This window comes from Lonchura striata, chromosome 28 (assembly GCF_046129695.1).
Source record: "Lonchura striata isolate bLonStr1 chromosome 28, bLonStr1.mat, whole genome shotgun sequence".
NCBI classification, from domain to species: Eukaryota; Metazoa; Chordata; class Aves; order Passeriformes; family Estrildidae; genus Lonchura; species Lonchura striata.
The window spans coordinates 5,991,252-6,016,204 of NC_134630.1; the positions used below are offsets into that span (position 1 = coordinate 5,991,252).

General features: G+C 62.0%; 3 protein-coding genes across 7 annotated transcripts; 2 read left to right on the plus strand and 1 right to left on the minus strand.

The window, feature by feature from the left end:
• The first annotated feature begins 247 nt into the window (after window positions 1–247).
• On the plus strand, window positions 248–4,984 carry LOC110477888 (perilipin-3). 2 transcript variants are annotated; one of them, XM_077788806.1, is made up of 8 exons: window positions 248–318; window positions 2,246–2,303; window positions 2,504–2,699; window positions 2,958–3,040; window positions 3,119–3,797; window positions 3,904–4,094; window positions 4,182–4,304; window positions 4,386–4,984. In XM_077788806.1, the coding sequence occupies exons 2-8, from the start codon at window positions 2,253–2,255 to the stop codon at window positions 4,722–4,724; spliced, it is 1,662 nt and encodes a 553-aa protein (XP_077644932.1). In that variant the 5' UTR covers window positions 248–318; window positions 2,246–2,252; the 3' UTR covers window positions 4,725–4,984. The 2 variants fall into 2 exon arrangements, with proteins under 2 accessions (XP_077644932.1, XP_021399735.2); XM_021544060.2 differs by lacking the exon at window positions 248–318 and adding an exon at window positions 1,230–1,366.
• A 390-nt stretch (window positions 4,985–5,374) lies between these two features.
• HDGFL2 (HDGF like 2) lies at window positions 5,375–15,303 on the minus strand. Of its 4 annotated transcripts, none has more exons than XM_021544048.3 (16): window positions 15,156–15,303; window positions 13,493–13,569; window positions 13,279–13,417; window positions 11,482–11,661; window positions 10,995–11,111; window positions 10,783–10,854; window positions 10,398–10,539; window positions 9,618–9,693; window positions 9,253–9,538; window positions 8,566–8,660; window positions 8,114–8,184; window positions 7,688–7,758; window positions 7,443–7,544; window positions 7,137–7,350; window positions 6,359–6,482; window positions 5,375–6,192 (listed from the first exon to the last, which is right to left on the minus strand). In XM_021544048.3, exons 1-16 carry the CDS (start codon window positions 15,225–15,227, stop codon window positions 6,105–6,107), a joined length of 1,926 nt encoding a protein of 641 aa, XP_021399723.1. In that variant the 5' UTR covers window positions 15,228–15,303; the 3' UTR covers window positions 5,375–6,104. The 4 variants fall into 4 exon arrangements, with proteins under 4 accessions (XP_021399723.1, XP_021399722.1, XP_021399725.1 ...); XM_021544047.3 differs by having other exon boundaries at window positions 5,375–6,195; XM_021544050.3 differs by lacking the exons at window positions 13,279–13,417; window positions 13,493–13,569.
• A 3,299-nt stretch (window positions 15,304–18,602) lies between these two features.
• Window positions 18,603–24,195, plus strand: UBXN6 (UBX domain protein 6). The gene is made up of 11 exons (XM_021544054.2): window positions 18,603–18,971; window positions 19,196–19,353; window positions 19,593–19,654; window positions 19,778–19,900; window positions 20,119–20,216; window positions 20,542–20,617; window positions 20,702–20,786; window positions 21,328–21,547; window positions 21,628–21,758; window positions 23,097–23,242; window positions 23,897–24,195. Exons 1-11 carry the CDS (start codon window positions 18,889–18,891, stop codon window positions 24,020–24,022), a joined length of 1,308 nt encoding a protein of 435 aa, XP_021399729.1. The 5' UTR covers window positions 18,603–18,888; the 3' UTR covers window positions 24,023–24,195.
• The last annotated feature ends 758 nt before the right edge of the window (window positions 24,196–24,953 follow it).

Consider the following 24,953-nt stretch of genomic DNA (forward strand, 5'->3'; position numbering starts at 1 on the left):
GGCAGAGCCACCCCGGGGGCACCCCCGAGGGGGGCTCAACAAGGGGGTGCCAGTGGCACACAGTGGGACGGGATTCCATGGGGTACTGGGAGAAAGGTGCCACAGGGTGCCAGGACACCTGGACTGTGACCCCCCAGCCGTGTGGCACTGAACTTTGTCCCAGTTGTCACAGCGGAGGGGCTGGGCACGCCCCGGGGTTCCCCCGACGTCACAAAGCGCAGCGTGGTCACAGCTGGGGTGACACCGGGCACCCCAGAACCGCCCGGCCTCCGCCGCCCGAACCCCCCGGGACCGCTTCCACCGCCTCCACCGGGCCAGGTGCGGGGAACACCGGGACCCCCGTGCCTGGGAGGGTCGGGGTGGGGGGATCGGTGCCCGGGAAGGGCGGGGGGTCCTTAGTTCTGGGCTGGGGGGGTCACCGCAGCCGGATCCCGGCGAGTCGCGTCGGTGTAGAGCGGTCCCGGGAGCGTCCGGTGCGCAAGGGGCGTCAGTGCAGCTCGGTACCGGGGGATCCGGTACCGGGGAGCAGGGGGGGTCAGGGCAGCACCGAGCGAGGAACGGGGTCCGGGGAGGCTCAGTGCAGCCCAGTCCCGGGGGATCCGGTACCGGGAGCGGGGGGGGTCAGTGGAGCACCGACCGAGGAACGGGGTCCGGGGAGGCTCAGTGCAGCCCAGTCCCGGGGGATCCGGTACCGGGAGCGGGGGGGGTCAGGGCAGCACCGAGCGAGGAATGGGGTCCCGGGGGATCCGGTACCGGGGAGCGGCGCTCAGTGCAGCACCGACCGAGGAACGGGGTCCCGGTGGATCCGGTACCGGGGAGCGGGTCTCAGTGCAGCACCGACCGAGGAACGGGGTCCGGGGGCTCAGTGCAGCCCAGTCCCGGGGGATCCGGTACCGGGAGCGGGGGGGTCAGTGGAGCACCGACCGAGGAACGGGGTCCGGGGAGGCTCAGTGCAGCCCAGTCCCGGGGGATCCGGTACCGGGAGCGGGGGGGGTCAGTGGAGCACCGACCGAGGAACGGGCTCCGGGGGCTCAGTGCAGCCCAGTCCCGGGGGATCCGGTACCGGGAGCGGGGGGGTCAGTGGAGCACCGACCGAGGAACGGGGTCCGGGGTCTCAGTGCAGCCCAGTCCCGGCGGATCCGGTGCCGGGCGGGGGTCTCGGTGCAGGCCGTTCCCGGGGGTTCGCTGCCTCCCGGCCCCGCGCTCCCCGCCGGTCGCTGCTCCCGGGGCGCCCCGGGCCGGCCCCGCTGGGCGGCTCCGGTCACATGCGCTCGGGGCGGGCTCCGGGGTATAAAGGGCGGCGGGGAGGAGCGGGGCGAGCCCGGAGCCGAACCGAGCGGAGCAGAGCCGACCCCAGCCGCCAGCGGTGAGCACGATCCGGGGCCGGTCCGCGATCCCGGTTCCGATCCCGATTGGATCCCGGTTCCGATCGCGATCCCGGTCCTGTTCTCGATGGCGGTCCCGGTCCCGGTTCTCGCTCGCAATCCTACTCCCGATAGCGATCCCGGTCCCGGTCCCGATCCCGCCTGTGATCCCGATCGCGATCCCGGTCCCGCCTGTGATCCCGTCCCGGTCCCGCCTGTGATCCCGATCCCGGTCCCGGTCCCGCCTGTGATCCCGGTCCCGGTCCCGCCTGTGATCCTGGTCCCGGTCCCGGTCCCGCCTGTGATCCCGGTCCCGGTCCCGCCTGTGATCCCAATCCCGGTCCCGGTCCCGCCTGTGATCCCGGTCCCGGTCCCGCCTATGATCCTGGTCCCGGTCCCGGTCCCGCCTGTGATCCTGATCCCGATCCCGGTCCCGGTCCCGCCTGTGATCCCAATCCCGGTCCCGATCCCGCCTGTGATCCCGGTCCCGGTCCCGCCTATGATCCTGGTCCCGGTCCCGGTCCCGCCTGTGATCCTGATCCCAATCCCGGTCCCGATCCCGCCTGTGATCCCAATCCCGGTCCCGATCCCGCCTGTGATCCCAATCCCGGTCCCGGTCCCGCCTATGATCCCAATCCCGGTCCCGGTCCCGCCTGTGATCCCGATCCTGGTCCCGGTCCCGGTCCCGCCTGTTATCCCAATCCCGGTCCCGGTCCCGCCTGTTATCCCAATCCCGGGCCCGGGCCCCCCTGTCCCGGGTTTTTCCAGCCGCGTGGGAGCTGCCCCGTTCCGGGAGGGGTAACCCGGGGTCCTCCCTCCGGGAGGCGAGGGGGGTGCTGGGGGGGCCTGGCCCCACTCACGGTCCCGACCTGTGCCCCCAGCCCCACCATGGCCTCCAGCAAGCCCACGCCAGAGCAGCCCAAGGCGGAGGAGCAGCAGGTCAGTGCGGGGAATGTGGGGGCGATCCACGGGGTCCCAGCTTGCAGACGGGGTTATCCCACCCTGCAATGGGCTTGGAGAGCCACGGGAGCACCCCAAAACCATCCCCGGCGTGTTGGGGGCGCACAACACGCTCCGTTCCCGGTGAGGTTTGGGAGTCCCTCAGTGCCACGCTCACCCTGAGCCCTTCTGGCCCGCAGAACATCGGGACACGCGTGGCCAACCTGCCCCTGGTGAGCTCTGCTTACGACATGGTGTCCTCCGCCTACTCGTGCACCAAGGAGAGCCACCCCTACGTGCGCTCCGTCTGCGATGCGGCCGAGAAGGGCGTGAGGACGCTGACAGCGGCAGCGGTGAGCGGGGCCCAGCCCCTCCTCACCCGGCTGGAGCCCCAGAGTGAGTGCAGGGATGGGGGACAGCACCCCACGGGGCTGGGGCACCCCAAACCCGGCTCTCACCGAGCTCTCGTGAGGAGCCCGGGGAGGGACGGTCTGGTTTTTTGTCTCTGGTTTGTATGGCTGAGGAATAAATGGCTGGAGAAGCTGAAAGATGTAGGGGTAGCACCCCCTGAATTTTGGGGTGATGGGAAATCGGCCCTCGAAGAGCTCCTGCAAGGCAGCAGGGTGCTAAACCCACCTATTTTCACATCTCCAGTTTCCACCGCCAACGAATTGGCCTGCAAAGGGCTGGACAAGCTGGAGGAGAAGCTGCCCATCCTGCAGCAGCCCCCCCAGAAGGTACCGGGGTGGGCTGGGTGGGGTGGGCAGAACATTCAGAGCTTCCCCAGTGCTTAACAGAGTTTGTGTGTCCACCAGATCATCTCGGACACCAAACTGCTGGTGACCTCCACGGTGACAGGGGCCAGGGATGTGCTGACCAGCACCGTGGCCGGGGCCAAAGATGCAGTGTCCAGCAAGGTGGCCGGGGCCAAAGATGCAGTGTCCAGCACTGTGGCTGGAGCCAAGGATGCAGTGTCCAGCACTGTGGCCGGAGCCAAGGATGCAGTGTCCAGCAAGGTGGCTGGGGCCAAGGATGCAGTGTCCAGCACCGTGGCTGGGGCCAAGGATGCAGTGTCCAGCACCGTGGCTGGGGCCAAGGATGCAGTGTCCAGCAAGGTGGCCGGGGCCAAGGATGCAGTGTCCAGCACCGTGGCTGGGGCCAAGGATGCAGTGTCCAGCACTGTGGCTGGAGCCAAAGATGCAGTGTCCAGCACTGTGGCCGGGGCCAAAGATGCAGTGTCCAGCACTGTGGCCGGAGCCAAGGATGCAGTGTCCAGCACTGTGGCCGGAGCCAAGGACGCCGTGAGCAGCCGAGTGACCGGTGTGATGGACATGACCAGAGGGGCAGTGCAGGGTGGTGTGGAGCTGACCAGGTCTGCGGTCAGCAGCGGCGTTAGCACCGTGGGCCAGATGGTGACCAGCGGGGTGGGCTCCGTGCTGGGCAAGTCCGAGGAGCTGGTGGATCATTACCTGCCCATGACGGATGAGGAACTGGGTGAGCAGCTGGTCCCAACCCTCCAGAGAGGGTGGGCAGAGCAGGAGGGGCTCTGTGGGGTGGTGATGGTGATGCTGGGACCCCCTGAGCAGCTCCTGTCCCACAGCCAAGCTGGCCACGGCCGTGGAGGGCTTCGAGCCGGAGCAGCAGAGGCAGCAGCAGAGCTACTTCGTGCGCCTGGGCTCCCTCTCCACCAAGGTGCAGCACCGAGCGCTCCAGCACTCCCTGGCCAAACTGCAGAGCGCCCGCCAGAGCAGCCAGGACCTGCTGGCCCAGCTCCAGCGCACCCTCGACCTGGTAGGACCCAGCCCCGCACCCCCTGTGCCACCCTGAGGTGTGGCCCCGGTGCCTCCTCCACCCAGGCGGGCTGTGCCCCTCTCCCAGGTGGAGCAACTGAGGCAGGGCGTGGATCAGAGGCTGCAGGGCGGGCAGGAGAAGTTGCAGCAGCTGTGGCTGGAGTGGAGCAAGAAGCAGCCGGGAGATGGCAAGGACCAGGTGCCACCGGAGGTAGGAGCAGGGCAGGGTGTCCCCAGGGTGTCAGGGACACCGGGGTGTCCCCCAGCCCTCACCCCGTGTCCCCCCATGCAGGCGGTGGAGTCGGGCACGCTGAGCATGCTGCAGGGCTTGAGCCAGCAGCTGCAGAGCTCCTGCCAACCCTTGGTGTCCAGCCTGCAGGGCCTCCCCGCCACCGTGCAGGACACGGCGGGGCAGGTCCGGCACAACGTGGAGGAGCTGCGGGCAGCGCTGGCCTCCGTCACCTCCCTGCAGGACGTGACGGGGCCCGTGCTGGCCCGGGCCCGCGGCCACGCCGCCAAAGCCCGGCAGCTGATGGACGAGCTGGTGGAACGTGTGGCCTTCAACACCCCCTTGACGTGGCTGGTGGGACCCTTCGCCCCCTCGGGCAAGCGCCCCGTGGAGATGGAGTAGCAATTCTGGGCTGCTTCCCCCCTCCCCTCTGCCAAAAAAGCCTCGTTAAAGCTTTGCTAAACTCCCCCCTCACCCCTCACCTTGTGCCTCTGTGGGGACCCCGCTGCCTGTCCCAGCTCTGTCCCTTGTCCCCTTGCTGGGGAGCTGCAGTTGTGTGCCCCAAGTGCCTGTTGGGGGTCCCCCATGTCCTCAGTGCCTTCAAACTCCCACCCTTGTAAGCCCAAAACAGCACAAGAAACAATAAACTGGTTAGTTTTGCACTGGATTGAGGTTTCTTTGGGGGTGTGGGAGACGGGAATTGGGCTCTGGAGGAACAGCTCCTTCCCCAAGACCTGGGGACCCCCATGTCCTGAGCCCCCATTCCCCAGACACCCCCTCAGCCGCCGTGGGAGCAGGGATGGGAGGAGAGGACCTGGCAGTGGGATCAGGAGTGGGGTTCTGGAGGGGACCTCCCACTTCCCAGCAGTTGGGCAAGAGGCACTCGGGGTGCTTTGGGCTTTATTTGGGTCTTGTTTACGGATCGAGCATGAAAGCTGTCCTGGAAAAAGAAAAAGCAAAGTGTCCCCAGGGCAGATTTCGTGCAGCCTGCAGGAGGAGGGGTCGGGGCATCCTCCCCCGGGGGTCGGGCACAAAGAGCAGGCGGCGCCGGGTGGAGCCGGGAGTTCTTTATTGGACACGGACAAAAGCTCTGGAGCATTGCAACAGAGCCGAGACCAGCACTGAGCTGCTGCCCAGCACGGGCAGGATGGTGCCAGGGTCGCTCCTGGCACAGTCAGGAGAGAACACACCCTTTTTACCCTTATTTTACCCCAAGAAGTTGGTGCCCAGCCCTGCTGCTGCCCCTGGGGGTGGAGGGGTTTGGCTCCAGCAGCTGCCTGTGGATGGAGAGAGGATTGTGATGGTGGGGAAAGGGGTTTGGAGCAGCCCCTGAGTGCGTGAGCTCGGTCAGAGGGAATTTGGGGACCCATGGGTGTTTTCCAGCCCTGACCCTGGGCAGGGGGTTAAGGTCTTCCCCCTCCTCCCAAACCGAGATGCCTCAAGAAAGAGACACTGGGGTTCCTTCTGCTTTTCATTAGAAAACCCTTTATATTCATTTCATGTCGGTTGAAATCACAAGAAATTAGGTAGGAGGGAAAAAAAAAACAAAACAAAACAAAAATTAAAAACTGAGGGGGGAGGGGACAGGGGGACAAATACAGACACCAGCACAGCCCCCCCACGGGTGCTGCCTCCGCAGGGATGGGACACGGGACAAGACCAAGGACATCGGCTACGGTGGGGCTTAGTGAAGTGACTCAGGCAGGGGATGAGGCAGAGGCTGCTCTCCCTTCACAGCCTCTCCTCCTCCTCCTCCTCCTCCTCCAGGTGGGAGCTGCTTCCTCAGCTCTCTTCCTCCTCCTCCTCCTCATCCGCAGCCTCCGACTCCCCGCGAGCTCGCTCCAGCCCGGCCTTGGGATAGTCCTGGACACTGCTGGGGGAGAGCAGGGGCAGGGAGAGCTCAGCCCCCGCCCCTCTGCCTCTCCTGGCTCCTCTCCCACATTCCAGCTCCTTCCCAAGCTGGGAAAATCCTTTCACAACTCACAGGATGTCCCCGAATCATCCCTGCAGAGCCCAGCTCTGCTCCCCACACTCACTTGTTGTGGGGCTCCTCTGTGGATGCCTCCAGCTCCCCAGCTCCTGGCCCTTGGCTCTTCTCCTTCTCCTCTGTGCCCTCTGACTTTTGGGACAGGGATTCACCATTCACAGGACCTGACAGGTCTGAAGGGAAGAGAGAAAAGTTCAGGTTCTTGGACCCCCTCATCCATCCTGACCCTCATGGACTGAGGATCCATGGACATGCAGCCAAGCCTGAGGGGACCCCAGCTGTACTGGCCTGACCCCCACAGCTGCAAGAAGGGCCCCAAAACCTCCACCCCCAGCCCAGAGACACCATCAGGGTGGATTTTCCCTGCCAGTTCCTCTGGGAAGGCTCTTGCAGCACCACCAGGACGGCCCCAGGCAGAGACCTGGCTCCGAGGATGGAAGATCCCAGTCACCACTCCCTGTGCAAGAGCCTGAGCCAGTGTCCAAGGACATCTCCACATTCCCTTGTGCCTGGACCAGAGCTCAGGCTGGCAGGGATGAGCTGTCCTGAGCCAAAATTCAGCATGGAGGCCCCCAGAGCCTGGGTGTGGGGCTCGAGGTTTGCCCTCTACCCTCACTGCATTCCCCATCCAGCCCTTTCCCACTCCTGGCACTGCAGCAAAGCAGGGCCTGGAGGTGCTGATCCCTCCCCCACGAGGCCAACAGCCACCTCCCCACGTCCTGTGTCCCCAGCAGCACGGGCCATGCCCCAAGGAGGGGACAGTGACCTTCCCAGACAGGGCAGGGAATGCTCCCGGGACGTTCAGGGATGCTCAGCAATGTTGTTACCAGCATTTGTCTCCTCTTCCCCCTTCTCATTCCGTGTCTCCGCTCCCGACAGCTTCTCCTGGCCCTTCTCTGCCTCCCCCTTGTCCTTCTCAGGCCCAGCTTTGTTGGCTTTCTGGATGGATTCCATCTTTGGTCCCAGCACACGCGACTTCAACCGGGTGTAGACTTCGGCCGCTTTTTCCATCACGTCCTTGTTGGCTTTGTAGCGCCGGATCTGCCCCGGGGAGCAGGAGGAGGGACCCCCTTAGAGCTGGGGCCAGGCAGGCTCCCTGCTCGCCCTGGGGAGGGCTCAGCACTCTGCTCTACCTTCTTGAGCGTGGCCACCACGTCCGTGTGCTTCTGGAGGATGTGGGAAGTGACCTGGAGCGTGCCCAGCTCCTCCAGTGCGCTCAGACACCGCTTGATGTCCTGCACGGATGGCAGCGGGATCAGGAGCTGCCCCGAGGACACCTTGGGGGCTCCCAGCACCCCCAAAAGGAGGAGGAGGAGCATTCCCAGGTGTCACAGCAGGGCAAGGATGAGCAGGGGTGTCCCAGGCCATCGGCACTCACCGGGTTATCCACCTTCAGCGCAAACTTGATCTCACTGTGAAGTTTCTGGAGTTTCTCTTCCACTGTGGGCTCTGGAGCAGAGAGACAGACACAGGCCAAGATGTCAGGGCAGCAGCAGAGCCCACGGCCCTTCCCAGAGCCCAGGATCTGCTCCGGGGCCTGGAATCACTCCCAGGCAGGGGTTTGTGTCCTCCTGCACGTCCAAAGCTGAGCACAGTCCCAGGAGTGTCACTGGAGAAGATGGGTTGGGGTGTGCCAAGATAGGGAGGGGATGCCAGGGAAGTGATCCTGGGAGCACAGCAGTGCTGGGAAAAGCCCTGGCACAACCTCACCGATTCCTCCCTGTCCCAGGGGATGGGGGAACCAACCCTGGAGCCCTCCCCTCTCTCTCCTCCCCTCTGTGATGGGAAGCAGTGGCTCTCTCACCCTTTTTCTTCTCCATCCTCCTTTCGGGGATCGGGTCGGATTTCTTCCGGCCTCGTTCCACTTTCAGAGGTCTGTGTGAAGGGAAGGAAAAAGGGAAGATGGTTGTGGTGAGCCCTCTGCTCACCATGGGGCTAACAAGGGGGATGGCACTGGCTGGAGCATCCAAGTCCCCTCCACCCTGCTCACAGCTCCCCTGTGCCTCAGCTTCCCAGGAATGCAGACAGGAAAAGCCTCACGAGAATGAAAACACCACAGAATGTCATCCTGGTAACCCCCAACAGCTCCTCCAGCCCCTTCAGCCCAGGAGGAGGGGAGGAACAGCCCCAGCCCCTCTGCAGGTGCTGCAGCCCCGTGAGCCCCATCCCCACCCCGGGGTGCCGGGGCTGGAGCCGTGCAGGAACAGCCCCATTCCCAGGAGGAAAGGGGAGGGAGGGAGACGTGGAGATGCTGACTTGTTCCGTGGCTTCTCCTCTGCTCGGCCTCTCTTCTCCTTCTGATTTGGTTTCCTTGACAACTCCGAGGGCTGTTTCTTCGCCGGCTTCTTTACCTTGGAGGAGAGAACAATGCAGGGAGAGCGGCAGGGCCCTCCCTGCCGCGGCGCAGACGGGGCCACGGCCACGCCACAACGGCACCCGTGGCCACCCCACAGCACGTGGCCACCCCACTGCCATGGCACAGCATCACCCTACATGTTCCCAAAGAATCCAGGGGGACAGCAGAGCAAACCCCAAGACTGTGGTGGAAGAGGATCTTGGAGATCATGGAATGGTTTGGGTTGGAAGGGAACATAAAGCTCACCCCGTCCCACCCCTGTCATGGCCAGGGATACCTTCCACTGTCCCAGGGTGCTCCAACCCCCATCCAAACTGCTCCTGGATGCTTCCAGGGATGGAGCAGCCACAGCTGCTCTGGGCACCCTGTGCCAGATGTGAGGCCCACAGCTGGATGAGGCACCCTGGGCCAGAGGAGGAGCTCCCACTCCAAGACAGGGATACAACCCTTGCAACACCATGTGGGCAGCTGCAGGCTAACCCAAGACCACGAGGGCAGGTCCCTGCCACTCCTGGAGGTCCCTGATGGCTGACAGGGAGGTGACGGGTTGTCCATCCACCCCCAGGCCCCCAGAGCTCCACACTCACCTCCTTCTCCTGCTCCAGCTCAGAGTCCGAGGAGGACGGAGCCTTGGCCCGGCCCCTCCGGCCCTTTTTGGCCATTTCATCCTCAGCGCTGCTGTCCGAGTCCGAGTGCACCTCCTCGCTCTTCTCTGCCTTCTCCTTCCTTTTCTCCTTCTCCTCCTTCTCCTGCTCCCGGAGCCGACGGATCTCCTCCTCCTGCTCCCTCTTCCTCTTCTCCTCCAGCTCCCGCCGCCGCTCCTCGTCCCGCCTCTTCCACTCGCTGATGCGATCCACGTCGCTGTCGCTGTCACTGCCAGGACAGGGCAGGCTCGGACCCCTGCGTGACCCCCAGCCCAGCCCAAGGGTGGCAGTGTCCCAGCTGGGCTCACCTGTCACTGCTGGAGCTGCTGGGGACACGCTCGGGCTTCGGTTTCCTGCCCCGGGGCTTGGGAGGGGGTTTCTCAGCTGCAAGACAAAAGGGACATGTTCAGCAGGAGCCCCGCAGGATCCTCGGTTAAAACAGCTCTGAGCTGCAGAGGCAGAGGGGGTCTAGAATGTACCCACAATTTGGGATGGGAGCCTAGAGCCTTGGGAATGCCCGAGCTGCCACACTCCTACCTCAAGGTGGTGGCAGGAGCAGGAGCAGGAGCAGGAGAAGGAGAAGGAGAAGGAGAAGGAACAGGAACAGGAACAGGAACAGGAACAGGAGGAGAAGAAGCAGGAGCAGGAGCAGAAGCAGGAGAAGGAGCAGAAGAAGGAGCAGAAGAAGGAGCAGGAGAAGGAGCAGGAGAAGGAGCAGGAGAAGGAGCAGGAGAAGGAGCAGAAGCAGGAACAGGAGCAGAAGGAGAAGAAGCAGGAGCAGGAGCAGGAGCAGGAGCAGAAGAAGGAGCAGGAGAAGGAGCAGAAGGAGCAGGAGCAGGAGAAGGATCAGAAGAAGGAGCAGGAGCAGGAGCAGGAGAAGGATCAGGAGCAGGAGCAGGAGCAGGAGCAGGAGAAGGATCAGAAGAAGGAGCAGGAGCAGGAGAAGGATCAGGAGCAGGAGCAGGAGCAGGAGCAGGAGGAGGAGAAGGAGCAGGAGCAGGAGGAGGAGAAGGAGCAGGAGCAGGAGGAGGAGAAGGAGCAGGAGCAGGAGAAGGAGCAAGAGCAGGAGCAGGAGCAGCCCCAGGTACCTGGCTTGCGGCCCCGTGGTGCCTTTTTCACCGACACATCCGAGTCTGAGTCCGAGTCTGACTTGGTCATGTCCACGGTGGCATTGCCCATCTCCAGATCTGAGTCCACTTTGGAGTCGGAGTCAGAGCCAGACTCCACTTTCTGCAGGCAGAGAGCAGGGTGGGATGGAGGCTGGCAGTGGGGTGGCACTGCCTCAGTCCCAGCAACATCCCCAGTCCCAGCTCTGAAGCCCAGCATCCAGCACCTCAGCAGGTCACCAAGAGATCAGTGAGGTCGCTCCAGGTGCTCCAGCCCGGGGCACAGCCCTGTCACCCCCAGCTCCCCCCTCCCCACAGTGCAGACCCTGACTCCTCTCCAGCCCCCCTCCCACAAGGGGTCCTTTACCTTCTTCTTCCTCCCTGCTGCAGGCATCCTCCGTGGAGCCCGGGCCACTGGCTTCTTCTCAGGAGTGAAATCCTGGAGGAAAACAGAAATATGAGGAAATGTGGACCAGTGTCACCATGGAATCAAGCTAGTCAGCTTCCCTTCGGCCTCTGCCCACTCCCACAGGGATGTTCTCCCCACCACCCTGCCAGTGTATCCCAAAATCCTCTCACCTGGTCACTGTTTTTTTCTGACTCAGAAGACGTTTCTGAGTTCTCCTCTTCTGTGACAGAGGGGCTGCCCTGATCCAAGTCACTGGAGGATTTCCGAGGCCGTTTTGTCACTGGCATCTGGCAAAGGAGAGGTGACAAGATGAGAGAAGCCCATTCCTTCTCCATCCACCACAGAAAGCAAATGCTTCCTGGGAAGGCCTTCTCCAACTCTTCCCAACGGGCCCTCCAAGACCTGCACTCAGATCTGCAGCTCTGGATCCTCCTCCAGGCTGCAAACCCCACAATTGGCCACCCCACCATCCCACAGGCATCAGGAGACAGCTGTGAGACCCCCCCAAAACCACGCTGAGCCCCATTTCCCACTGGAGAATCCAGAGGGAGTTGGTTTCTCCACCACCTTCTGCTGAGGTGGGCTCAAGGAGAGCTCCACGATGGAGCCACAGTGTCCCCAGGCTGGGCCACCCTCCTGTCCCCAGCTCACACTCACTTTCATGGCCAAGGATTTCCTCTTGAGCCCACTGTGGTCGCTGCCTCGATCAGAGTCCTCCTCGCTGTCCACCTTCTCCGTGGGGACCGTGGCCATGGCAGAGTCGTCCTCGTCGTCCCCGGCGTCGCTGCCCGCCATGGGGTCGTTCTCGGGGACATCGCTGTCGGAGGAGCTGGCGGGCTGAAGAGGACAGCAGGGTTAGGGGGACCTGTGGGGCATTTTGAGGGGCAGGAGAAGATGGAGAGGGGGCACCGAGGGTGGGGAGTGAAGGAGGGCAGAGCTGGCTGTGCAGAGCAGTGCAGGGCAGCCTCCCCTCCCAGCACGGATCCCTCGGACAACGCCACCAGCCCTGCCTGGGAAATGCTGCACCCATTCCCACAGCACTCCAAGAACACATTCCTGGGGTGCTGCTGCCTCACTGCCCTCTGCCCCCCATCATCACCCCCTGCCAAAATCCCTGGAGCAGCCTGGAGCTGGGAGCAGAGCCCAGCCCTCATTTGCCCTGACGGCGCCAGACAAGCCGAGGTGGCCGGGTTCAGCCTCTCCTTCTGCCTCCAGTTGGATCAGGCTTCCTCTTGCCCTCTTCGCACACTTTCCCCATGGGAAAGGTCCACACAAGGAGTCCAGGTGGCCACTGTGCTCTTCCCAGGTGGGATCTCCTGTGTCCTGCTCCCTGAAGGTCTCCTTGTTTCTCCAGCCCATCGGGAGGTTCCTCGCACAGGACATCACACTCCAACTCCATCTTCTGGGCTGCTCCTCTGTGTGTGGCAGCACTGGCACTCCAAGAGTCAGGGTTCTCCCAGCTGCTGGAAAGCTTCTCCTCACCCTTGGCTGCTCCTGGCACCTGGCTTCACTCAGGTCTCAAAGCCAAGGAAACTTCAGTGTCTTCTCCTGCTCCTTTCGCCCACAGGACACAGTGGGTGCTGGTGAACCCTCAGCCTCGCTGGGTCCCTCATCCCTGATGGGAGATCCCAGCGGTTCCTGGCCATGGCAGCTGCTGCTTCCCTCACCACCACCAATCTCCAGGTTTTCAAGCACCTCCACAGCCTCGCCTTACCCTACACCCACCATTTTGGGTGGACCATTTCCCAGTCCCTGCCCCTCAGATCACACCCTCACTCCTGCCCTGCCATGAGCCCGTGGGGCTCATTCCCTGCACCTGCTGACCTCAGGGACCACCTCGACCTTGCTGCCCACCCTACAAAACCTTCCTCTGCCTCTTTAGCCCCACTGCCTACGCAGCCGACGCCTCCTGTGATGACCTTTATGGAATAAACTGGATCCCAATTATGGTCATGAGATGCCCCCACGAGAAGCTGACAAAGAGCTGTTCCCAGGCCTGGCCCACTCCAAATCCTGCTGGAGGGCTCAGGAACCTTGGGAATGGATGGAGGAGGGGACTTCCCAACAGTCCACAAGCAGATCCAGGAGCCAGGGATGAGCAAGCCTCAAGTTCTTGCTCTGACAAGAAAATCTCCATGATTTTGGGCAAGCAGCACAAAGCACGACCCCGGTTCAACCGTGACAATGGGGCAGAAGCACCTTCCTCCGAGCGAGTGGGAACTTCCAGCGCTCCTGGAAGCCCGAGGGAAACCTCTCCATGGAGAAAGATGAGGAGAGCAGACTCCCTGAGGAAGGGAGAGGGCAGGGAAGGAGAGGGGAGCTAATTCCACCCCAAGGAAGCCAAGCTGGAAGCTGGAAGCAATCGGCACAGCAGCGAGGAGAAGCAGAGACAGGAGGAGCGACTCGGGGGGACGGAGGGGCTGCAGCCCCATCCCCTGCCCAGCCCACACTCACCGCAGGGGCACTGTAACTGGCGTGGGGGTTGTTCTGGATTTCCCACAAGCCCTCGTTGAAGCCTTTTCTCTTGTTTGGTTTCCCATATTTGTCTTTATATTTTTCGTAAGGGAAGAGATCTTTAGGGCCCAAGAAGGCGCTGGAGAGAGACACAAAGCAGAGGTGAGGCCGGAGCGGAGGCAGAGCCCGGCGGGGGGAGCGAGGCAGCGCTTACGTCTCGTGGGTGCCGAAGAAGAAGATGGGGTACTTGTTCGGGGGGGGTTTCACGGCGCCGTCCGCGATGTCATCGATCTGAAAGGAAACCCAAAGCACGAGGAGGTCAGAGACAGCGGTGACACGTCCTCAGCCCCGGCAAGCGGCGTCGGGTCCGGCACCCGCTTGGAGCCAAGCGCGGCAGGAAAGCACCCGGACGGGGCCCTGGCTACGGAGCCGAGCACCTGCGGGGTCTCTACCAGAGTAACGGGAAGGATCCGGCACCGAGGTCTTGTGGGCAACGTGGGCCTTGTGCTACTCCCCCGGGATCCAGGGCCGGGGCCCGGCAGCGCGGGCGGGGGGCGATGGACGAGCGGCCGCAGGGTCCGTGCTGGTGGAGGCCGGCCGCAGGAGCAGCCCCGCCGGCCGGACACCCCGTCTTCTGTGCTCCGGGCGGGCTGGGCCGTGGGCAGGGAGGGCCTCGGGGTGCGCAGGGGGTGCTGGGGAGGTCTTCGGGCTGGAGGGACCCTTCCCCAAAAAAGCAAGCCAGCTAAAGCAGAGGGGCTGTCCGGGCAGGAGCGGCAGTCCCGGGTCTCACGGCGAGGCGCAGCCGAGCGGCGTTGGGCTCCCTGAGCTCCCCGGTCCCGCTCTCTTCCCATCCGAGGGCACCGCGTGAAGCTGCCACGCCCTCGGCTGCTCCCGGGGACCCCGCAGAGCCCCCAAGCACCCCCGAGCTGAGCAGATCCCGAAGCAGCTCCAGCTCTCCAGGAGCACTGCGGCACGACGCTGTCGCCCAGCCAGCGGCACCGGCTGTCCCCCTCCCCAGGCGCTCCAGCATCCCAAAAAAACCCCCCAAAGCGCAGCAGCACCCGCTGATCCCACGCTGGGAATGCTGACAGCAGCCCCCCACCCGTGGCACACCCGCAGCGTCCCCTCGTTGTCCCCAACAAGGGACGCAAGCCCGGGAGCCATCTCGGCACTGAGCTCCCATCCCAGACCTCCGAGTCCGTGCTGGACCCTCGCCCCAGCACAGCGGCTCGCATGGGGTCCCCCATTCCGGGACGGGACGCCCCATTCCATGCCGGGCCCCCATCCCAGCAGAGGGGCTGGAATGGCACCTCCCGTCCCGGAACGGGACACCCCGCACGGTACCGGGCCCCGTCCCGGTACGGGACATTCCAACCCCGTGCAGGTGCTGGGATGTGACCCCAAATCCCACCCTGGTGCCAAATCCCTCGTGCCACCAGCGGCTCACACGCCGTGACAGACACCGACATGGGTCCCCCGTCCTGAACGGGACACCAATCGGTACCGGGCCCCCACCCGGTACCGACCCTCCTATCCCGCTACAGGTACCGTTACAGCATGTCCAACCCCGCACCAGCTCTTCGACCCGGTACAGGGTGTCCCGTCCCGGTACAGCTCCCGTTATGGCATCTCCATCCCGGTACGTGTTCCCAAACCGGTACCGTGCCCCCATCCCGGTCCGGGATCCCCATCCCGGTACAGGTACCGTTATGGCATCTCCATCCCGGCAGAGCCCTCCGCTCCGGGGACAAGGGTCGGTGCGCGTCCCCATCCTGCCTCGAGTCCCCCCTCCCGGTCCCGGTCCCGCCCCCATCCCGGCCCGGGACCCCCGCCCCTCTCCCGCTCCGTCCCCCCGCGGCGCGGCCCCGCGGTCTCACCCGGGCCGGCCAGTGCGGGTAGCCCTTCATCTTGGCGAAGACGAGGTCCCCGGGTTTGAAGCTGTGTGGCATGGCGGCACCGGGGGGCGCGGGGGGCACCGGGCGCGGGCAGGCCCAGCCCAGGCCGCGGCAGCACCGGGCAGGCGGCGGGGGCGGCCCGCACCGCACGGCACGCAGGATGTCCCGCCCCCGGCCGCCACCGCGCCGCCCATTGGCTCCGCCGCGCGTCGCTCAGAGCATCCGACCAATAGGAGCGAGGCGGTGGAGCGGCGGGATAACGAGATTGGGCCGCGCCGCCGGAGGCGCCGAAGCGGGGGGCGCTGAGGGGCGGGGCCTGAAGGGCGGGGGGGACGGGAGGGGGACAAGGCCTGAGGGGGGCCGGGGATGGGACAAGGATCGGGAATTGGGACAGGAATGGGGCAAGGATTGGGAATTGGGACAGGAATAGGGAAAAGGATCGGGAATTGGGACAGGAATAGAGACAAGGATCGGGAATTGGGACAGGAATAGAGACAAGGATCGGGAATTGGGACAGGAATAGAGACAAGGATCGGGAACTGGGACAGGAATGGGACAAGGATCGGGAACTGGGACAGGAATGGGACAAGGATCGGGAATTGGGACAGGAATGGGGACAAGGATTGAGAATTGGGACAGGAATGGGGCAAGGATCGGGAATTGGGACAGGAATAGGGAAAAGGATCGGGAACTGGGACAGGAATGGGGCAAGGATCGGGAATTGGGACAGGAATAGGGACAAGGATCGGGAACTGGGACAGGAATGGGGCAAGGATCGGGAATTGGGACAGGAACAGGGACAAGAATTGGGAATAGGGACAAGGATCAGGAATTGGGACAGGAATGGGGACAAGGATTGGGAATTGGGACAGGAATAGGGACAAGGATTGGGAATTGGGACAGGGATGGGTCAAGGATTGGGAATTGGGACAGGAATGGGGACAAGGATTGGGAATTGGGACAGGAATAGGGACAAGGATTGGGAATTGGGACAAGAGGGGGGACAAGGATTGGGAATTGGGACAGGGATGGGACAAGGATTGGGAATTGGGACCTGAGCGGGGACGGGCTGTGGTGGGGCTGGGGGCTTTGGGGGTGTCAGGGCTGTGGGGGACGAGGGTGTGGGGGGAGTTTCAGGGCTGTGGATGGGGCAAACACCGATCCTGCCCCGTCCACTGCCCCCAGCACAGCCCCCCAGCCTGGGGATGCGGCTCCCAGCTGGATTCCTTCCCTGGAACCATCCCGGGGCTCCGGACTCCTTCTGGACTGGGGAGGGTGTTGGTGGCCGTGTCCCTGGCCAGGACAGGGCCACCAGGAGAGTCATTCCAAAGTTGGGCTGAGCCTGGCGAAGCTGGAGCAGAGGCTGTGCAGCTGGCTGGGAGCCTGCTGTTATCCCAAATGGGCTCCTCGGGAAGGTCACGGGAAGGAAAACAGTCCCTGCCCACAGCGGGCTGCTCCCAGCGCCCGGCAGAGCCCGGCGGGAGAAAACCCAAACCCCGTTTTGGGGTGAAACTCTTCATTGCCAGGGTTTTGGGGTTCAGGGGGGAGGTGTGTGAGGAGGGGAAATCCCACTGCAGGGATTTGTGAAGGTGGTGTGGGAGTGCTCCCTGGCACAGTGGGAGTGAGGCCTTGTTCCTGCCGTGCCATGTCCTTGGTGTGCCATGTCCCTGGTGTGCCATGTCCTTGGTGTGCCATGTCCCTGGTGTGCCACATCCCTGGTGTGCCATGTCTCTGGTGTGCCATGTCCCTGGTGTGCCACATCCCTGGTGTGCCATGTCTCTGGTGTGCCACATCCCTGGTGTGCCATGTCTCTGGTGTGCCATGTCCCTGGTGTGCCACATCCTTGCTGTGCCACATCCCCACTGTGCCACGTCCCTCCTGTGCCATATCTGGGCTGTGCCACGTCCCTGCTGTGCCACGTCTTTGGTGTGCCATGTTCCTGGTGTGCCACATCCCTCCTGTGCCACGTCCCTGGTGTGTCATGTCCCTGATGTGTCAAATGGCTGCTGTGCCACATCCATGCTGTGCCTCATCCCTGCTGTGCCACATCCTTGCTGTGCCACATCCCTGCTGTGCCACGTCCTGGTGTGTCAAATCTCTCCTGTGCCATGTCCCTGCTGTGCCATGTTCCTGGTGTGCCACGTCCTTGCTGTGCCACATCCATGCTGTGCCACATCCCTGCTGTGCCATGTCCCTGCTGTGTCAAATCTCTCCTGTGCCACATCCCTGCTGTGCCACATCCCCACTGTGCCAAATCCCTCCTGTGCCACATCCCCACTGTGCCACATCCTGGCTGTGCCACATCCTGGCTGTGCCACATCCTGGCCTTGCCATATCCGTGCTGTGCCAAATCCCTCCTGTGCCACGTCCCTGGTGTGTCATGTCCCTGATGTGCCAAATGGCTGCTGTGCCACATCCATGCTGTGCCACATCCATGCTGTGCCACATCCCTGCTGTGCCACGTCTCTGGTGTGCCACATCCCTGCTGTGCCATGTCCTGGTGTGTCAAATCTCTCCTGTGCCATGTCCCTGCTGTGCCATGTCCCTGCTGTGCCATGTTCCTGGTGTGCCACATCCATGCTGTGCCTCATCCCTACTGTGCCACGTCCTGGCTGTGCCACGTCCTGGCCGTGCCATATCCCATCCGTGCTGCCTCCTGACCGTGCCATATCCAGTCTGTGCCACAGTCTGGCCCTGCCAGGCTGTGCCGTGTGCCCGCCGTGCAGGATTTCGGCTTGTGCCACATCCCGGCCGTGCTGTATCCCAGCTCTGCCACCCCCAGCAGCCTCGGGGCTCGGTACATCCTCCTCAGCCCGTCCCGTGCCACGGCGGTGCCACCGGAGGGCAGATCCGTGTCCCATCCGTGATTCCCGCTGGCGATGCCGGTGCGCGTCCAGCCTGGCTCTCGGTGCCACCGGGGTGCCGCCGGAGGGGCAGTGCCCGGTGCCGCTGCCCCGGCGAACGCAGAGCCCCGTTCGGGACGGGCTCCGCCCGGTGCCGGGACTCGCAGCCCCTTCCTCGGCGGCGAGTGTCCCGGGAGCAGGAGCCGTGCCGTGGAAATAACCCGGTGACAGCGCAGCACACGCGGGGATGGAGTCCACGGTGCCCACGCTCAGGTCTGGAGCCCTCGGCCGAGCTCCCGGGGATGGGGCGGACACGAGGTCCTTCTCCGCGTGCTTTGCTCCCACCGGGGCTGCTCCGGGGGCACCGGGAGCCGGGGATGTTCCCTGGGGGCTGCGGGAGCAGGTTTGGGGGGGTCTGGGGGTGCCCCGGGCTCCGTGGGTGCCGCCGGGGGTCCGTGGATGCAACCGGGGCTCTGTGGAGGTCCGTGGGTGCCGCCAGCCCCCGGTGCTCCCGGTGCCGGCATCCCTCGCTCCCCCCGCCGCCCGAGCGGCGCCGGTCCCGCCCCGTTCCGGTGACGGCGCGGGCGGGCCGGAAGCGCGGCGGGGAACACGGCGGGGCCGTTCTTGTCCCGGTGCTCCCATCCCGGTGCTCCGTCCCGGCGCTCCGTCCCGGCGTTCCCGTCCCGGTGCTCCCTCCCGGCGTTCCCGTCCCGGTGTTCCCGTCCCGGTGCTCCCTCCCGGCGCTCCCGTCCCGGTGCTCCCTCCCGGTGCTCCCTCCCGGTGTTCCCGTCCCGGTGCTCCCGTCCCGGTGCTCCCGTCCCTGTGCTCCCGTCCCGGTGTTCCCGTCCCGGCGCTCCCGTCCCGGCACCGCCATGCGCAAGTTCTTCCAGGAGATCAAGGCCGACCTGAAGTTCAAGACGGCGGGGCCCGGGCAGAAGCTCTCGGAGCCGTCCCGGTACGGGCTTGGGGGGGATCACCGGTAACGCCACCCCCGGTAACGCCAGCCCCGGTAACGCCAGCCCCGGGCACCACCGGCCCCTGCGCCGCCGGTGCCGCCGGTGCCGCCCGCCCTGAGCCCGGCGCTGCCCGGGGCGCCGCCGGGAGCTGCGGCACGGCCGGGCCCGAGCGGCCGGTCCCGCGGGCGGCGGGCGCGCACCGAGCCCCGTTCCTCCGTGCCAGGGCCCCCGCGGAGAAGCCGAGAGCCGAGGCGGCCCCGAAGCCCCGGCAGGCCCCCACGGACGAGGCGCAGAAGGCGGCGGCGGCGGCGCTGGCCCGGCTGGAGCTGAAGCCCAAGGGGAAGGCAGCGTCCGGCTCCCAGGAGCACATCAAGAACCAGGGTAGGAGCGGGCCGGGGGAACCGCGGCTCCGCTGGAGCCCGGGGACAGCGGGCCCGGCTGCAAAAGCACCCAAAAGAACAAAGAGTGGGGCTCTGCAGGGTGTTTTGGGGCAGTGGAAATGGGGTCATGTGCAGCCCTGGGCTAGGATGACACATCTGGGCAGGTGTTTGCTTCTCAGCTGTCCAAAAGCCTCTGGAATGTGCTGAGCCTCCGCTCCAGTTGGGGTTTGTTTGTTGTAGTGAGAAAAGAGCTGATGGCCGAGGCAGCTGCCGGGGAGAAGAACCTCTCCATGGAGGAAAAGGTGAGGGAGATGCTGCCATTCCCTGCTCGGCACCTCTCGGGGCTGCTCTCCCTCTCCTGAGGGGATTTATAAACCCCAAAACTTCTCTGTGCTCAGCTTGGTGCCTGGTTTTATCTCCTTCAGCAGCAGGAGGAGGAAGGGGCAGCTGCTCCCTCTGTCTCGGGGGTTTATTTCATTTGCCCCTTGACTGGTGCCATTGTGAGGAAAGACCAGAAGGAAAAGCAGCTCCGAGAAGCCATCCAGGCAGTGAGTGCTTCCCTTCAAACTCCTTCCCTTCCCTCTTCAAACTCCTTTTGTGCCGTGGGTCCCCTCCAGCAGTGACCAGCCCACTTCCTTTGTGTAAAAATCTCCCCCGGGACAATTTCGCTTTACCTGTTAAATCATCTCTAGCCCAGCAAATGAGGAACAACCGAGCTGAGCTGGGGTCAGCTCCTCCCTGAGCAGCTTCTCTCCCTCTCCCCCAGTATTCCTCCGTGGACCCAGTGGCTGCTTCCATCATGGAGATCCACACCTTCAACAAGGACCGGGAGAAGGTCCGGGTGTGCGTGGAGACCATGGCCAAGTGAGTGGGACTGAGGGCACAGGCAGCTCATCCCTTCCTTGATGGGTCTTCTTGCTCTTTTTCTAGCAAAGTCTTTTTTTTTTGGAAGAAAATGGGACTCTTGAACCACCCAATTTGTCAGTTGACCTGATGTCAGCACCCTGCAGGAGTTGGTCCCACTAATCCAAGAGGTTTGGGAGCTGCTGGTTGTTGATTTGGCCCCAAAACATTGATGTATTGTATTTTCTTGGGTTTCTCAGCTTTTTGTTCTCTGTGAGGTCTGTGTTTTCTCTCTGACCTCAGAGTGTCCTGCTTTGATCCAGGCACTGCATTCCTCTTGCTGCAGGTACCTGGATAACATCTATCTCCATCCAGAGGAGGAGAAATACCGGAAAATCAAACTGCAGAACAAGGTGTTTCAGGTGAGCTCTGACTCTGCAGCTGCTCAGCCTTGGAAAACCCTTACTTGGAGCAAACTCCACCTCAATTCTGCCCTTTTCTTCCAGGAAAGGATAAGCTGCTTGGAAGGGACGCACAAATTTTTCCAGGCTGTCGGGTTTGAGACAAAAACCCTGCCTGTTCCAGGACAAGGCAAGGACTCGTGGTGGTAATGTGGAGTCAGGGCTTTGTGGGATGCTGCTGACAGCTCCACAAAGGTCATTGTCCAGCTAGCAGGGAGGACTGGTTTATCTTGGCTGTATTATTTATGAATAATTATATTTATCCATCCTTCTCAACATTCCTCGTCCCGATGTGACATTGCCCCTGAGATCCTTGTCCCCGTGTCACTGCCCTAAAGCCTGAGTGTCACTACAGGACACAACAAGCACAACACGAGCCACCGCGATGGCGAGGCAAAAAGAAGGACGTTTATTATTCTGACTCCAATTTTTATACTTTTCCAAAGGTGACAGTGGATTGGAGAGTCAATGGGCCACCTCTCCAAAGACATTGGCCAAACCACCAGTACATCAACTTCCTCCACCCCCACGAAGGAATGCAAAACAATATGTTGCTTATAGAAAATATGTGGGAAAGCTTTCTAACAGAATGCAAACTCAGAAGGCTTTAGGAAAATCTTCAGAATCGGGGTGACACCCGTGAGCCTGACGCCACCCTTGTGGCTTTGCAGAGACCACGGAGGAGTTCCTCGTGCTGCAGGAGGAGGTGCTGAGCAGGCTGGAGGAGCTGAAGGAGCGCAAGGAGCGGCTGCTGAGCTCGGAGCCCGTGCGGGCGCGGCTGCACCGGCAGCTCGCCCTGTTCCGGCCGTCGCCCGCGGCCGCGCGCTTCCAGCTGCCCCACGACTTCTTCAACCTCACGGCAGAGGAGCTGCGCAGGGAGCAGCGGCTCCGGTGAGCGGCTGCAGGGTCGGGGGACACCAGGCAGGAGCTCGTGGCTCCCCTCGGGGTCTACAAGGGTCTCTCCCCCGCAGGACAGAGGCGGTGGAGAAGGCGGCGATGCTGAGGACCAGAGCCATGCGCGAGAAGGACGAGCAGAGGGAGGTGAGGAAGTACAACTACACCCTGCTGCGGGTGCGCTTCCCCGATGGATACATCCTGCAAGGTAGGATGTTGGAACTCAAAATGTCCCTCAGGCATTTTTAGAGGTTCCAGGCCTTGGTCAGAAGCATTTGAGACCCTGGCACAGCTGCAAACAGCTGTGATTTTGGGTTTGAGCCATGGAATGAGTTACCAACCTTGGAGGTGGAACAAGCAGTCACAAAGGGTTAGATGGGATAGTAAAAGTAGTTACAAAACAGAGGGGAAATTTTTTAGTATTGTACAGGGGGGTTTTAGCACCTGTCCAGGGGGGTTTTTACTTTGTACATGGGGGTCAGAAGTTCTAAGATGGAGGAAAGTGGGCTGATCCTGTTCTTCCTCCTTCTTCCTCACCTCCATGTTCTTGGTGATGTTGGCACTCACAGATTGGTTTAGAGTAGAAAAGCACTTTGTAATGTAGGTAATAGGTATTGGGGGAAAACTGTAAACATGTAATAAGTAATATATCATATAAAAGACAGCAGCAGCCCTGGGCAGGGAGAGAAGAAGCAGTCGGGGTCAGAGAGGATGTCAGGGTGTGTGTGTGCCTCTGCCTGGGCTGTTGAGCAAACCACAGCAGCCCGAGAAGAAAATATTTTAGATAACTCACAATAAACTGCCTTGAGACCCAACAACAAGAGCCTGCGCAGTTTTCCTTTGGAAGCACGGCTTGGAGGAGAGACTTTACCACCACACGAGACCCGAGACGAAGCCCGGGGTTCTCACAGTAGGAGGGACTCCTCACCCTTCCTTCGGGCATTTCCAGAAGCTTCTGAGGGTACTAGAATGTTAGGAGCTGGATAAGAGGAGGTGCTGAGTTCAGCTGGTGGAATAAACCACCTCAAAGTGGAATAAACCACCCCAAAAACATAGTGGGTAACATTTCTCCACGAAATCTTCCCACCTCCAAACCTTCCCCCTGCTCAAGGTTGGGATTTTAAGCCAGGATTGGACAGAGAGGGAAAGAATCTCAAGGCATCATTAATTAAAGTCTGCTCTTCCCAGGTCTCTGGAATAACAAGCTGGACTCATTAGATCAGAGTGTGACAGCAGCCAGCATGAGGCTGCCTGTGTGATGTCAGACTGTCCAACAGCAGAAATCCTCTTCAAATTTTCCAGCAGAACTCTGGAAATCATTTCAGGCTTCCCCAGCTCTTTTGTGGCAGGTTGGCAGGGGCTCCCAACAATTGACTATTTTTCTTTGGGGATTCTGCTTTTGTAGCTGTCAGTTAAATGAGGCTGGCTGTGTGTCAGGGAAGTCGTCGGTCAAGTCGGCATCAGTAGGTGAAGCCCCACGGAACCGACCACAAAAGGTTAGATTTTGGTAAATGCCAGACTCTCTCACCTTGTTTTCTCATGGCAGGGACTTTTTATGCCCGGGAATCAGTGTCTGTGCTCTACAGCTTTGTGAGAGAAGCACTCAGAGATGACTGGCTGCCCTTTGAGCTCCTGGGACCTGGAGGTCTCAAACTGACTGATGAGAACTTGGCCTTCAATGAATGCGGGTTGGTGAGTGAAAAAAAAAAGACTGTTGGCACCTTCCAGAGCATCTTGAGGCTGTCAGAGTCTTGTGCTGCTCAGAGCTGGGGTGGGGGGGAGAAGTTTGTGTTCTTTCAGAGCCCCAAGCTGTGCTCTGTCCCCTCATATTAGGCACAAACAAAGCAGAAACTGCTTGGGGGCTTCGAGGTGTGGAGGGAAGGGCAGGGTCCTCCCTCCTGGAGCACAGAGCAGCTGTCAGGGGCTCATTTTAAGCACAAATAAAGCAATAACTGCTTGGGGGCTTCGAGGTGTGGAGGGAAGGGCAGGGTCCTCCCTCCTGGAGCACAGAGCAGCTGTCAGGGGCTGGGAAAGAGCGAAGGTGGCCATGGTGGGGGAAGGTATGAACAGAAAACCCAAAGCACCATCCCCTAAAAGGAGCTGCTGCAGAATCCAGCCTCTTTGTCCTCTTCAGTTGGAGCAGTCCCAGGTCTGTGAGCTCACACAGGCTGTTCTGCACTCAAGGGGAACACAGCAGCCGTGGGAGTGCCCGGGTGCAGGATGCAGCAACCCTGGGACAGTGGGAGGTGTGGTGCCCCAGGCAGGGGTGGCACTGGCTGGGTTTTGGGGTTGCTGGCGTGCCCCAGCCGTGCCTGGCTGTGTGCTCAGTTCACCCGTCCCGCCCAGGTGCCCTCGGCCCTGCTGAGCCTGGCCTGGGACGCCGCCGTGATGGCAGACGTGGAGGCGGCGGCCGAGGAGCAGCGCAGCCCCCTCCGGCCCGAGCTGCTGGCCAGAGCCCAGACCCTGTCCTGAAATAAAGGGCAGTGCCCCCAGTGCTGCTGCCTCTGGATTCATCCCTCCTTTCCCCAGGACTGCTGGAGCTACGTGAGCTCACAGGTGGCTTTGGTTGAGCTCTGCAGAAGGGCTGGACCCTGCTGTCCCCTCCCAGCTCCAGACTCGCGGGTGGCCTCTGCCAGTGGCTGCTCCGAGGGAATTTCGGCACCAAACGGGAGCAGGGAATGCCTGAGGTGCTCCCCAGGCAGTGGTGGAGCAGGGATTAGGGGCTGTTAGGTTGGATTACCAACCTGAGCCTGGGTAGGGGGCTGGGTTTAGAACTCAGCTTCCCGTCCTGCTTCTGTGTGCACTGTAACTCCTGGTGGAGAGAAGCTATTTGGATAAAGTTACACTTAGTCTGATTAAATGGAATTATTTAAAGACTCGGTTCTGATCCCAGTTCACTTGAGTTGCATTGTTGTAGGTTTGAGATGCCAAACCAGTGTGTGCTGGGGCTGGCACTGGTGTTACTGGGGCAGCATCACCCCCCTTGTCCCTTCAGAGAGTGACAGCAGGGAACAGCTACTGGTGGTGCCCAGTAGATTAAATCAACCTCGAATTACAGACAAATCTTTTTAAGAAGTAATTCATAACTCACCAGTCGTATAAAGCTGAAAGCCCCAGCAAATTTGTTCTGTTTATCATCAGATTTGATGCCTTTATTACCTCAGAGTTTTTCTGTGGGACAGAGCCCAGCTCTGATGCAGACAAGAGACTGAGGGTCTAGCCCTGACCAGCCTGTCCCAAAATAAGAGCAACAAAATGCATTTTTCCTTTTCCAAGGGTAAAGCCCTGCTGCTGTTCTCTGGAGCAAGTAAGACCACAAACAGGATGGTACAAGAGCATAAATTCATATATAATTGTACATCATTTATACCCAAGGCCACGCTGTACAACATTATGAACAGTC

What these genes read in the sequence shown, in the direction of transcription:
- LOC110477888 (XM_021544060.2), top strand. Translation starts at nt 1,266, where the DNA reads ATGCGCTCGGGGCGGGCTCCGGGGTATAAAGGGCGGCGGGGAGGAGCG. An exon ending in CCAAGGCGGAGGAGCAGCAG is followed by an intron (nt 2,304 to 2,503) that starts GTCAGTGCGGGG and finishes TCTGGCCCGCAG; the next exon opens with AACATCGGGACACGCGTGGC. An exon ending in TCCAGCGCACCCTCGACCTG is followed by an intron (nt 4,095 to 4,181) that starts GTAGGACCCAGC and finishes CCCCTCTCCCAG; the next exon opens with GTGGAGCAACTGAGGCAGGG.
- HDGFL2 (XM_021544047.3), bottom strand. Translation starts at nt 15,227, where the DNA reads ATGCCACACAGCTTCAAACCCGGGGACCTCGTCTTCGCCAAGATGAAG. An exon ending in CCAGTTACAGTGCCCCTGCG is followed by an intron (nt 11,662 to 13,278) that starts GTGAGTGTGGGC and finishes TGTCCTCTTCAG; the next exon opens with CCCGCCAGCTCCTCCGACAG. An exon ending in CAGCAGGGAGGAAGAAGAAG is followed by an intron (nt 10,540 to 10,782) that starts GTAAAGGACCCC and finishes CTCTGCCTGCAG; the next exon opens with AAAGTGGAGTCTGGCTCTGA.
- UBXN6 (XM_021544054.2), top strand. Translation starts at nt 18,889, where the DNA reads ATGCGCAAGTTCTTCCAGGAGATCAAGGCCGACCTGAAGTTCAAGACG. An exon ending in AAGCTCTCGGAGCCGTCCCG is followed by an intron (nt 18,972 to 19,195) that starts GTACGGGCTTGG and finishes CCTCCGTGCCAG; the next exon opens with GGCCCCCGCGGAGAAGCCGA. An exon ending in CCTTCAATGAATGCGGGTTG is followed by an intron (nt 23,243 to 23,896) that starts GTGAGTGAAAAA and finishes CGTCCCGCCCAG; the next exon opens with GTGCCCTCGGCCCTGCTGAG.